The following is a 14,141-nucleotide window of genomic DNA, read 5'->3' as shown; positions in this document are numbered from 1 at the left end:
TTCAGGACACATTTGCAAAAAGTTTTCTGATTTATATGGTTAAATTGGATGCTTAAAATATCACCTGTGTGTGTGTGTATATATATATGTTATGTATACATGTATCTTATGTAAATCCTTGTAAACCTCCACTTTATACATACCCTAAACAAGGTTACATTGATCTTTGGCTGCAACTGAGGACATAGTTGAGCCCATAGTTTTTGTATCGTGAAAACAAAGCAGAATAGTTTTGAGTAAAGTATGTGTGTGATGCTGTGTTTACCCATATAGGTGGTGAAATGGTTAATGCAGACCTGAGGCCAATTAAGATACCTGGTTGCACTTGGCCAGGCCCAATTAAGATGAGTCTCAGCTGGATGAGGATCTGGGTGGTGTCGATAAAGAGAGGAAGTAGAAGAGGTGTGGTGGGAGAGATGGGCAGAAACTTGTAGTTTCTCTCCAGGTAGTAGAGAACACAGGAGCTTTAGGAGGGAGTTTATTCCCTGGCTGTTATGGGAGAGGGGTAGGGGACTTTTGAAGCCCAACTGACAGGCACAATGTTTTGGGGGAAGTGTTTGGCATTGAGGATCCTGTCAAAGGGAAGATTCCAGGGAGGTGGCCCCTGACACTCGGTGTTCTGCAGAAGAGTGGAGAGTTGGGGAGGACCCAGGATGGTTTAAAAATACAAATCCAGGAAAGGGACTGAAGTTGCTTTTGTTGTAGTTTGCGTTTTGCTTTTGGAGCTTTGTTAAAATGCCACATAGAGAAGCTCTGAAGCTACTGCTCTGACAAGAGTGGAATAAAAGAGGAACCCTGGTGGGACAGAAGATGTCATATTGGTGACTTGTGTTGTGTGGAACACTGTCCATGTGAGACATTGATACCCCAGAAGGGGAGAGACTTTAAAGTGACCTGCGGAGGGCCAAGTCAGTAAGAGTGGCAATTGCAGTGAGTGCACTGTGTGTGTGTGTGTGTGTGTACGCATACACATATATTCCTCATTGTGTATAACGAGTCATGTAACATGCAACATACCACATGCGTCACTATGTGCACTCCAGTCACTTTTGCAAGTATTTAGGGACTTCAGTCACAGGACATGATTTGCAGTACAGCGCATTCCTTCCAGTTTGTACCTTTTGTTTCTTTGAGGAGGGTCTTAGGAGACAAGCTTTGTAACTGGGTTATTTTCATTATGTTGCTGCTCTACTTTCAACATGATCATTATAAAGCACTTTTTTTCTTCAATTTTTCTATCCCAACCATAAACGCTTTCTCTGAGCTAACACATGGCTCATAGGCTCTAAACCTAGGAGTGAATTCTCTATATTTTAGAACAGTCCTTTATTTTTATTATAATTATCATTTATTTTTTTAAAAAATTGTGGTTTACTCTATGGGTTTCTAGCTCCTAGTACATTGTATATCTTCTAAGGCTAATTGTGTTCTTTTGTTATTTGAAATAATACTTCCAAAATGCCTTTCAGTAGATATTGTAGTGTTTTGCAAATGTAGTTATGAGTGACAACGCATCTTTCTAGGAAGTATTTTAAAGAAATTTTCATAAATTGATAAACTGAAAGGATAGGGAGGTAAGTGACTTTCCCATAGTGACAAAGAAAGTCAAGTGTAGAGCTGGGAATATAATCCAGGATTCTTGACTGCCCATCCTTTGCTCTAACCTCTAGACAACACTTCCTACATCCCAGAGGTTGAAATATGAAATGGATAAGTTACTTCTGAAAATGTTCATAAGGAGATCTTTACACGTGACTAGAACAAAATAGCCACCACAGTATTGTAAGAAATAACCAAAAGAAAACAGAATGCATCGTTCTAGTTGGCAGCTAGCTATTAGCTTTATTAGTTTGTCTGACAGCATTGTTTTTACTGCTCTGTTTTTATGACATGTGAGGGTTGTGACTTTCAAAATATAGTCACTGTTCTGTATTTGCATCTTCCTGTGATTTGCTTCTTAGTATTCTTCATGGTTTCATCTGTCTGATTGCAGGCATGTATTGGAATATTAATTCTCTATCTCCTTCCATTTGAATTAGGATGCATACTGAGGTATATATGAAGTCCATTTTGACAAATGTCATCTACTTGTACTCTGCAGGGAGTAGGTTGTAGGCTATTCTGTAGCCTGCTCTCATTCTCACTGTATATTTCTTCATCAAATTTACAGAATCAGAAGGAAGTTCTTTTGTCTCTCAACAGAAAGGATAGGGAATATCAGAGCTGATGATAGGCATAAGCAGCTTAAGCAATTCAAGGGGGCCCTGTAGTGAGGCGGTGTGGTGCCCCACCACCCCACTCAGGGACGACCCTCCCCACGACACCAAAGTGGGCGGAGCCAATGGATCCTGCGCCTGCCCCTCAGAGGTCAAGGCGCAGAACAGGAAGTAGAAATCCCAACCCTGGAGCTCAGTTGGGCAACAGCAGCTGGAGAGGCCAGACGTCCTTGGCCTGGTTCCGACTTGGGAGACCCTGGCAAGTTGCGGCTGACAAAAGGACTGGTCGGACCAGCTGAGGCCTGACACTGATCGACACCCAGAGGAGCGGCCAAGCCTACCCCTCGGCAGCTACCAAGAGGAGTGGCCAAGTCGACCCCTCACTGGCGACCCAGAGGAGCCCATGGTGCTGGAACCCTCCGAGGACACCACCCTGACCCAGGTACCCTAGGAGGGGGAGTCCGGAAGTAGCCCGGGGGCAGCCGACCCCAGTCTGGCTGCAGCACTTCCAGAGCCAATGTCAGTGTGTTGTGGCCGGGATCGCCACTGACACAGCAGTGGGTCTTTGACCGCTGCTAGGGCCCCGGGCTGGGACACAGTGGAGTGGGTGGGTCTGCGTCCCCCCTGCCACCCACCTCGCGGGTGGCAGTCTCCCTGTCCCCCGGTTGCTAAAGCCAGGGCCTGGGCTTATGTTGAACTATTTGCTCAGCCTCCGACTAAGGGCATGAGCACCTGACTGTTTGGTTGCTGCCCCACCCTGACCCGGGGCCTGGGCCTATACTGAACTGCTTGTGGGACGCAGCCTGAGGGTCTGGGCCATAGACTGGGTATTTCCCAACCCAGCTGAGAGTGTTGTGAGGCGGTGTGGTGCCCCACCACCCCGCCAAGGGACGAGCCCCGGTTGAGTTCCCTTACACATGGTGGAGAACGTGGGCACGAGCCCTTGACCCCTATGAGAAGGAGCCTGGGGCGGGGGGGGGGGTCGTTGTCCCCCGAAGAAGTCATGGATTTTATCCAGACTTTTTAAGCTCCTGACAGAGAGCTAGGAGCAACAGCAAGCGGCCCAGTTCCAGCAGCTCATCCAGCAACTGGGGATCCAGCAGCAGCAGATTTGGGACCTGGGGGTGCAGATTCAGGAGTTCCAGAGACAAGGCATACAGCAGCTGACAGTGGCACTGCCATGGCCCCCCGGAGCCCTAGCCGGAAGACACTGCCGGGGCACCCCGGCCCACTGTGCCGGTGCGACTAACCAAAATGGGACTGGAGGATGACCCTGAAGCCTTTTTGGTGACTTTTGAAAGGGGGGCACGCTACCAGTGGGCCACCCTCCTGGGCCCATATCTGACCGGGACTGCCCAAGATGTGTACCGGGGGCTATCCATGGAGGACGCGTGGGATTACACCCAGGTAAAGGCGGCAATTCTAGAAGCCTTAGATGTCAGCCTGGAAACCTTCCAGCAGCGGTTCCAGAATCTGACCTACACCGCGGGTGCTTGACCGGTTGGTGGCCGAGGAGCTGAGGGAGGCATGCAAGCGGTGGCTACAACCCGAGAGGCGAACCCCAGATGAACTCACTGTGCAAGTCATCCTGGAACAGTTCGTCCACATCCTCTCACCACGAGGAAGGGCCTGGGTCCTCAGCCATCGGCCTGCAACGCTAACTGCCGCCATCACCCTAATGGAAGATTTCCTTGCGGGCTGAAGCCCCAGTGGGACCGGCTATTCGAGCCCACCCATGAGGGCCTGACCGCCCCAACCTAGAGGGAAAGGGAGCGACCGGGTCGAGCTGCGAAACTCTTTGCAGGGCCAGGAGCCCCGGTATCAATGTCCCGAGGGGCCGGTTCGACCAGCCCCTCAGGCCCCTGAGACAGTGGTCAGAAGGACCAATCGAAGCCCTCAAGGAGCCCCGAGTGAACATCTGCCCAGCCCAGACTACCAGAGCTCGGGCCCTGTTTCTTCTGTGGGAAATGTGGACACTTGCAACGGGACTGCACTGAGATGGACTGCTGTTTCGGGCATGTTTGCACGGGGGAAAACCGCACCTGAGGGCCACAGGCCACCAAGATTACAGTGCTAGTAGTTGTCAAGGATTGCCTGACCCTGGCCCTGATTGACTCAGGCTGCGGTCAGACCCTCATCCACCAAAGCTTAGGCCTCTTAGCAGACCTCCTCTTGGGGACCACCAAGTTGCAGCGTATTCATGACGATGTATGGCCCTAAGCCAGTGCCTGAGTCTGGCTAACAGTTGATGGGGTCATGCGGCTGATGGTGGTTGGCCTGGCCCCGCGACTAGCCTACCCCATGATCCTAGGACATGATCCCAGGGGTCCTTTGTTTGATGCCGTGGAAGGCCCGGAAATCACTCCAGCACTGGAAAGCTGCCTTGAGACCCACACAGAGGAGGGGGTGGAAGGGACCCCAATGGACAGAGAGGAGAGCCCGAGGACCCGGCGCCGACGTCTGCTGATGAATCTCGGGTTAGCATCGACTTCTGCTGGGACCAACGGGAAGACCCTATCCTTAGTCGAGCGTATGAGCAGATAGCGGCCATTGATGGGACCCTGATGGATCCATGCTGAGCAAAGGTGTAGCCCCACTTTGAGTTACGCCGTGACCATCTCTATCGGGTGGAACAAGATCCCCACACTGGAGAGGTCCAGACCGAACTGCTAGTGCTGCGATGTCACCGATGAGCAGTAATGAAACTCTCCCTTGACATTCCAGCAGCAGGGCACTTGGGACAGGAAAAGACCCTCGCCCGAGTTTTGACACAGTTCTTCTGGCCCGGGATGCACCAGGAGGTGAGGAACTATTATAATTCCTCTCCAGAATGTCAGCTGGCTGCTCCCTCACGGACGCCTCAGGCCCCACTGATTCCCATGCCCATCATAGAAACACCATTTGAGCGAGTGGCCATGGACTTGGTGGGCCCCCTCCTGAAGAGTATGGCTGGGTTCCAGTACGTGCTGGTCATCGTGGATTACGCCACCCATTTCCCCGAAGCCGTCACGCTATGGAGCATCACCACCAGAACCACCACCACCTCTATCTACCACCCGCAAACCGACGGCTTGGTGGAATGGTTCAACTGTACCCTCAAAGACATGCTACGTAAATTTGCTCCAGAGGACCTACACCACTGGGACCAGCTGCTCCCACCTTTGCTTCTGGCCATCAGTGAAGTACCCCAATCCTCCACAAAATTTTCCCCTTTCAAGCTATTGTATGGAAGTTGCCCAAGGGGGCTACTGGACCTCATGAGGGAGACATGGGAGCAAGCCCCGTCACCAACCTAGGGCCTTTTGAAGTACATCCTCCAGCTTCAAGAACACCTCGCTCAGATGGGAGCTCTAGCTTGGTAGAACTTGAAGGCAGCTCAGGAATCTCAGACCCAAACATACAACCGGGAGACCTGGGTCCGCAATTTCAAACCCGGCGATCAGGTCCTGTTCCTCCTGCCCTCCAGTGAATCAAAACTATTGGCCTGTTGGCAGAGGCCATATGAGGTGGTCCGAAAGGTTAGACTGGGCACCTATGAGATTAACCAGCCTGACTGGCGTAAGAAAACTCAGCGGTACCATGTTAACCTCTTGAAGCCCTGGCGAGAACGAGAGGGCCTTCTAATTAACCCCTGCCCCCTGGAGTCCTAATTGGGCCCCCGAGTACCCTTGACCGAGGACTCCTCAGCACCCCAGCTTGGAGAAATCTTGACCGAGGAGCAATGTAAGCAGACCTAGTGCCTCTTGCAGGCGTTCCCCAGAACTTTCACCGCCCAGCTGGGCCGCACGACCCTCGTTCACCACACCATTCAGACGGAGCCTGGAGTGGTGATCCGGGAATCGAATAGGCCCTTGCCACACTGCATGCGGCAAGTTGTCGAGGAGGAAGTTCAAGCTATGCTAGACTTGGGGGTCCTTGAACCATCGCAAAGCGAGTGGCGCAACCCAGTGGTGCTGGTACCCAAACCTGATGGCACGCAGTGGTTCTGTATTGACTTCTGACACGTCAGTGCCATTTCAAAATTCGACGCGTACCCGATGCCTCGGGTTGACGAACTGCTGGGCTGCTTAGGAGAGGCTCGCTCTCTCACCACCCTTGATCTAAGCAAAGGATACTGGCAGATCCCACTTGACCCTGCATCCGGGTAAAAGACCGCATTTGCCACCTCCACGGGCCTGTATCAGTTCACTCAAATGCCCTTCGGTCTCCATGGGGCCTTGGCAACGTTTCAAGGGCTGATGGACTGCCTCCTTCAACCCCGCTGAAAGTACGCTACCACGTACCCGGACGATGTCGTTATTTTACAGCTGCCATTGGGAGAACCACCTGGAACGGGTAGCGGCGGTTCTGAGGTCCCTGCGGGCAGCAGGATTAACCGCCAATCCAAAAAAATGCCGCATTGGATGGCAAGAGACCACCTATCTAGGGTACACTATCGAGAGGGGACAGGTGAGACCCCTCGTGGGAAAAGTTCAGGCCCTGGCGGCCTGCCTACCACCCACCACAAAGTGCTAAGTGCACCAGTTCCTGGGACTTGCGGGCTACTACCGGCAGTTTATTCCCAGCTTCGTATCGATCACAGCCCATTTAACAGGGTTTTTGACCAAAGACAGCCCCCGACATATAGTGTGGACCTCAGAGTGCGCGGACGCCTTCCAGGCACTCAAAGACAATCTCTGCTGTGAGACTGTCCTATACAGCCCCGACCTTAACCGAGAGTTCATCCTCCAGATGGACACCTCGCAGGTAGGACTTGGGGCTGTTCTGTCCCAGGAAGTGGATGGAGAAGAACACTCAATCTTATACCTCAGTCGGAAATTGTTTCCACGAGAGCGGAACTATGCGGTGATAGAGAAGGAGGCCCTGGCAGTGAAATGGGCCTGTGATGCGTTGCGATACTACCTCTGTGGGGCCCCGTTCATGCTGGTCACCGGCCATGCCGCGCTTCAGTGGTTGGCCAAAATGAAAAATAATAATATGATACTAACGCGTTGGTACCTAGCACTGCAGCCCTATGCTTTTACTGTCCGCCATAGGGCAGGTAAGGACCACGCGAATGCAGATTTCTTGTCCCATGTGGAAGAGTTGGAAGGGTCTGGCCCCGATGAACGGGAGCCAGACTTGAGGGTGTGTGTGTAGTGAGGCAGTGTGGTGCCCTACCATCCCGCCGAGGGACGAAACCCCAGACACCAAAGTGGGTGGAGCCAATGGATCCTGCGCCCGCCCCTCAGAGGTCAAGGCGTAGGACAGGAAGTAGAAAAGTCCAACCCTTGAGCTCAGTTGGGCAACAGCAGCTGGAGAGGCCAGACGTCCTTGGCCTGGCTCCGACTTGGGAGACCCCGGCAAGCCGCGGCCGACCCGAGGACTGGCTGGACTGGCCGAGGCCTGACGCTGATCGACGCCCCAAGGAGCGGCTGTGTCTACCCCTTGGCAGCTGCCCTGAGGAGCGGCCGAGCCTACCCCACACTGGTGAACCAGAGGAGCCCATGGTGCTGGAGCCCTCCGAGGACACCACCCTGACCCAGGTACCCTAGGAGGGGGAGTCCGGAAGTAGCCTGGGGGCAGCCGACCCCAGTATGTCTGCAGCACTGCCAGAGCCAACATCAGTGTGTTGCAGCCAGAATCGCCACTGACACAGCAGCAGGTCTTTGACCACTGCTAGGGCCCCGGGCTGGGACACAGTGGAGTGGGTAGGTCTGCGTCCCCCCTGCCACCCACCTCGCGGGTGGCAGTCTCCCTGTCCCCCGGTTGCTAAAGCCAGGGCCTGGGCTTATGTTGAACTATTTGCTCAGCCTCTGACTAAGGGCATGAGCACCTGACTGTTTCTTTGCTGCCCCACCCTGACCCGGGGCCTGGGCTTATATCGAACTGCTTGCGGGACCTAGCCTGAGGGTCTGGGCCATAGACTGGGTATTCCCCCACCCAGCCGAGAGTGTAGTGAGGTAGTGTGGTGCCCCACCACCCCGCTGAGGGAGGAGCCCCGGCTGAGGTCCCTTACAGGCCTCCTTTTAATTATTAATATGTGTTGTGTGGAGGGGGGCACAAAATATTCCTGTTTATGGCCCCCAGTGGGCTAGCACCACCTCTGAGGAGTATCAAGAACTTGTAAAGCCATTAAACCTATATACTAGATTTTGCACACTTTTGTCTGTGAGGGCATAGTTTATGATTGTTGGCAGTGCTTGCAATAAAGCAAACAGAGATAAAAATAGTATTAAATTCTGTGCCAGAGAAATAAGGATGCTTTAAAAAAAAAAGCGCAAGACTCTATGTCTAAAGCCATTTCATGTGTTTTAGAGCTCGCCATTTTTATTGCTCAATATTTCTTTTTGCTTGTGGACAAATGCAAGGTATATTACTAGTGGGTGAATCACTTTTACCAAAAGTTTTCTTTCTGTTCTGTATTTTCTATGCCCTTAATCTCCCTGCTTTGAACACTGGGCGGTCAATATTCCTTTACTTCTATAAATAGAGTGACCACAATACTCCATGGTACTGGGGAAGTGAAGTAGTAAAGCAAGTAGAAACTCACAGGACTGAATTAAAATAAAAAAATCCAAATTGTTTCACTAAAACTAAAAAATCAGTGAATTACTGCAAAGATTGAACTACATATAAAAGAAACAAGGTTTAAAATAAGTTGAGGCCCCAGTGCAGCAATATATGTAAGCGCGAGCGTAACTCTGAACATGCAACTAGTTCCACTGGGCTATTCACATGCTTACAGTTAAGTTTGTGCTTAAGTACCTTGCTGAATTGGGGCCAGAGAAGGGGCGGGAAGACAGAAAGGCAAAAGCTCATCCAAAAAGGGGCCTACGGATCTAATTCCAACCTTATGGAACATTATGGGACCATGATTTAGCCCCCAGTAACTGTTGACAATATGTCAGTATAAACACATGCCAGTGTGTAAATTTAACACCCCCCCCACAAAAAATAAACCTCTGAAATCAAACCCTATCAAAACAAAACACTACACCAGTGGTTCTCAAACTGTGGGTCAGGACACCAAAGTGGGTCGCCACCCTGTTTTAATAGGGTTGCCAGGACTGGCATTAGATTTGTTGGGACCAAAGCCCAGCTCCACTGCCCAGAGCCAAAACCCAAGGACTTCAGCCCTGGGTGGTGGGGCTCAGGTTACAGGCTCCCCCGCCTGGGGCTAAAGCCCTTGGGCTTGGACTTGAGCTTTGCCCCCATCCCCCTCTGCCCAGGGTGGTGGCAGTCCGGCTTTGGCTTTGCGCCCCCACCCACACCCCACTTGGGGCAGCGGGGATCAGGCAGGCTCAGGTTTTGGTCCCGCCTCCTGGGGTCGTGTAATTTTGTTGTCAGAAGGGGGTCACGGTGCGATGAAGTTTGACAACCCCTGCACTACACTATTGTGAAGGGACATGTTCTCGACATTGGCAAATATAGGGTTAAGAGGGAGCCTGAGGGCCCAATTAGTCCAGTCTGTGGCAGCAGGAGGGGAGATGCTAATTGACAATTAGACCCAGCTGTAGAGAACCAGAGGGGGTGGTTCTGGTAAAGGAAGGGCTGCAGGGCCCAGGAGGAGATCTGAGAAAGCAGAGCTGTAGTAGGGAGCTTGTACCCTGGTCCTGAAAGGAGACCGCAGCAGGGGCAAAGTGTCTCTAGGCAGCAGCCAGAGAAGCTTGGGGATACCCTGAGAAAGCTCCTTAGCAACAGGCTAAGAAAAGCTGCACAGAGACAAGACTGGAGGGCGCAATTCCAGGATAGACGCTTTCATGCAGGTAAAAGTAGGAAACAGCCAGGGAACCAGCGAGGGATCATGAAAAACAGACTCTTGCTGCTTATTACAAGTTCTCTGGGCAGGAGCCTGGAGCAGAGAACAGGCCTGGGGTCCCTACCGGGCACTCACAGGAAGGGCAGTGTAAGTCTCAGGAGGAAAGGGGCAAGGACTGTTAAGCCCAGATCAGGACTGAAGACCTGCTATGTGGGCACTAAGCCTTTGGGTGTTTGGTTGGACTTAATGGTTACTCTAGAAGCAGTGAGGCTCTAAGCTCAGTAAGGCTGAGTTGCAAGAAGGAACCAAATACTGAGTGGCCCAAGGAGCTGCCCCCCGAGGGCAATGGACTAAAGGTGGCTGCTGTGCCATGACCACCCAGGAGAGGGCACACCAGCCAGTGATGGATCCCTCTACACTCAAGATTCCCAGATTTTTTTTTAGTTGTGTGGCCTCCCCCTGCTTCTTCATGGGAGTCATAGTGCTCCCTTGTGATTCCTGTCCATCTGGGGCAGAAAGTGACTCAATGAGCAGTGTGGACGGCTCCCTCCTGGCACGGTGGCAGGACCTGGCTGGCACAATTTCATGAGGAGCCCATGGCAGCATGTAGTGGACCAGGGCTCCTTCCCCTTCCCTCCTCACTGTCCAGAGGCTTTCATTCTCACGGGGTCCAGTGGGTTTAAAATATGAAGGACTGTGGCAGGCTGGGTGTACAGGGCAGTTTCCCCGTTCCCTGACTGCTGCAGACTCCCTGTGTGCCCTCCCTGCAGCTGCCCTGCCTAGCCAGGCCACCTCACTGGCTGCAGCCCCATGGCCCACCTTCCACACCCCTGATGATCTCATTGTGTCCCCCCCACCTCCTGAGGGATGAGCCCCACAAACCAGCATTCAACACTATACCCACAATCTTCCTTTTCAGGAGAGGATGAAAGGGAACAACTCACACAACAGATGTTAGTCATGTTGCTTAATGGACTGCTGAAAGGTACTCCAATACTGGGCTGATGAGGGTGAGATAAGAAGCTGTATAGAATAAAACTAGTCTAGAGTAACTTAACTGAAATACAGTGGTTAATGTAAAATGTGTTCTTAGTTAGGGAGCTGGAGCTTCTTGTTAGTTTCCACTGTATGCATCCGATGAAGTGAGCTGTAGCTCACGAAAGCTCATGCTCAAATAAATTGGTTAGTCTCTAAGGTGCCACAAGTACTCATTTTCTTTTTTTGCGAATACAGACTAACACGGCTGTTACTCTGATACTGGTAATGCGATACTATATAGGCTTCCATTGTCACAGAAATAAGACCAGTCTTCACTTATTTAGAGCAAGGCATTATAAATACTATCCTTAGTTTTCATATGACAGTAACTTTTGTGATGAACATTTGAGGAAAAGCATTAATATGTTACAGTGTGTAGCATCATGCATCATAATGCCCGGACCTCATGTGGTTTCATGTGGTACTTTTTCTCTATGGATCCAGAAAATCATACTGTGTACTACTAATATTGAAACTATGCAGTATGGGATATGGCCTTCATTAGGGTTTTTTTGCAAAGAACAAAATATGTGCCTAGCAAGGAGTTTTTGCAGGGAATTCATTTTAAATCATTTGTAATGAATACCCCCCCTTAGTGCTGGCAGTGGTGATTTTCTTTCTGCTGTCTCAGATGTCAACTAGACTAAGATAAAGAGAAGACATGAGCTACAGGTATGTAATCTTCTCTTTATCTCTCCTTCAATATTTCAGGAGTTTTATTTTAAATGTGGAGCACACCCAACTTCTGACAATGAAACATCTGTGGCTTTGAACCTCATTACAACAAACAGCCGGCATATCACATGTATAACGTGCACAGATATTAGGTAAGTACTGTGTAGAGTATCACAGAGACACAATTTCAGTGCTTCAAAGTACTTATTTCTGAAGTTTCTTTTTCCTGTTTTTCTTTCCTCCATTTTTTCCTTCTTTGGTGTAATGATAGACTATGTGTTAATTTTTTCTAATTGTGTTCTTCTGTTTTGCCAACATAAATAAGATCTACAGCTTGTAGACACAGTTGAAATGCAGGTGCAGATCTGATCACTTGTGCCCTTAACCACTTGAAGTCAACAAGGTAGTGGCACAAGTGATCAGATTTGTCCCCGTAAGTCATTTTTGGAGCGTAACATTTTGGGCCAAATTTCTGAGCGCAAGAAATGTTCCCATGAAAAGGGAAACTGAGCCTTATGAAGACCCCCCTCTCTCCCCCCGTTTCTTTAATTGTTTAATATAACTAAACAAAATTCCTTTTGATGCAAGATCTAACTTACAAACTGGCCACAGTATGTGATATTCAATATCCTATATTAGAAAAACACTAACTGTAAATATGTGGATTAAAAATCAGTTGCTTGTCAGTGATTTTAATACAAACAATCCAGTGATTTATAACACTTTCCAGTAATTGATTTCAAGTGTCTGGTGCATCTGATTGAAAATTTGTTATATCTTATCCCTCAATTTTGTCTTTAATTGACTTTGTGATCTTAAAGAAAAAAGTAATGTGACATGCTTATTAGGGAAGCAAGGATGCTGGTATGATTACTTTCTGATTATTAAACAGAAGTGGCTTCCAAACAAAGATAGTCATTAGACATCCGAATTCTTTTCTGCATATTTTCCCAGTGCATGTGCATCTGTTTATGAGAAATGTTGGAGAGGCATCACATAACTGATAACACCATACTATTCCCTATAAATAAATAATTATTATATCTCAGCATTGAGTGGTCTGCAGCTTGCAAGAGTAGAAATGTGCAAGTTTTCAAAATATGCAAAGCCAGGGTTTTTATTATAAGAGATCATGAAGGGTGAGTTAAACTATCTCCAAATAGTTTGTCTAGGACTAAAAAGGGATTTCTGTAAATAAATTTCTGGTTGAAGATAATGGGATGTTCTTACCTCATCCCAGACACAGTGCAATATACTACATTAAGCTGTTTTTCAGTGCTTGCTGCTGCATTGACAGAGTATGACTGGTTGCTGACAGTAGTTGACTGAAGAAAATGAGTATTACCGATAGGCTAAAAGATAAGTGTGCTTTGAAAAGAATAGTATGGTGTCCATCACTTCACATATGCTTGGGATTTATAACAGTGTAATCTGTCTCTTTTTAAAATTCATCTTGCAGGCATTCTGTAGTTTATTACTTTAATAACTTATACCAGTGGTTAGGCACTAATGCCACTCCATAGGTAAGGTTTCAGAGTGGTAGCCGTGTTAGTCTGTATCAGCAAAAACAACAAGGAGTCCTTGTGACACTTTAGACTAAGATTTATTTGGGCATAAGCTTCTGTGGGCTAAAACCCACTTCATTAGATGCATGGAGTCAAAAATACAGTAAGGGGTATATATATTACAGCACATGAAAAGATGGGAGTTGCCTTACAAAGTGGAGGGTCAGTGCTAATGAGGCCAATTCAATTAAGGTGGAAGTGGCCTATTCTCAACAGTTGACAAGAAGGGGTGAATTTTAACAGAGGGAAAATTACCTGTATCAAATATCATTCTGGTGTGTATTAACAGGAATGTCATATTTAAGACATGGGAGATAATTGTTCCTTTCTACATTGCACTAGTGGGCCTCAGCTGAAGTACTGTGTCTAGTTTGGGGCACCACAGTTTAGGACTAATTAGAGAGAGTCCAGAGGAGAGCAACTCACATGATGATATGTTTAGAAAACTTGACCTATGAGGAAAAGTTTAAAAAAAAAACCCTGGGCATGTTGAGTCTTCAGAAAAGCAGACTGAGGGGGAGACCTAACAACAGTCTTCAAATATGTTAAGACTGTTATAAAGAGGATTGTGATTAATTGTTCTCCATGTCCACCGAAGGTAGGACAAAAAGTTTTAATGGGCTTAATCTGCAATAAAGGAGATGTAGGATTTTTTTTATCTCATTTAACTATATAGGTAGTTAAGCATTGGAATAGGCTTCCCAGCGAAGTGGTTGAATCCCCCTCATTGGAGCTTTTTAAGAACAACTTAGACAAACGTCTGTCAGGGATGGTATAATTTTACTTAGTCCTGCCTCTGCATAGGGGACTGGATTACAAGACCTCTCAAGGTCTCTTCCAAATCTACATTTCTGTGATTTTGTAATTGTTCCTAAATAGCATTGCCAGTCCCTGAGGAATCCTAGT

At 48.8% G+C, this 14,141-nt stretch overlaps 1 protein-coding gene across 3 annotated transcripts in view; it reads left to right on the top strand.

Annotated features, from left to right (window-relative positions):
• PRKN (parkin RBR E3 ubiquitin protein ligase) overlaps positions 1–14,141 on the top strand; it is a 1,278,888-nt gene that overhangs the window by 706,748 nt on the left and 557,999 nt on the right. For all 3 annotated transcript variants that reach the window (XM_084622668.1, XM_084622669.1, XM_084622667.1), the window contains one exon: positions 11,707–11,822. In XM_084622668.1, the coding sequence (XP_084478794.1) occupies positions 11,707–11,822 (116 nt within the window). The remainder of the gene's footprint in view (positions 1–11,706; positions 11,823–14,141) is intronic.

This window comes from Lepidochelys olivacea (genome assembly GCF_965140295.1).
Source record: "Lepidochelys olivacea isolate rLepOli2 genome assembly, chromosome: 3".
NCBI lineage: Eukaryota > Metazoa > Chordata > Testudines > Cheloniidae > Lepidochelys > Lepidochelys olivacea.
Note: the sequence above shows the minus strand (reverse complement) of the source record. Positions and strands in the feature narration are given on the sequence as shown.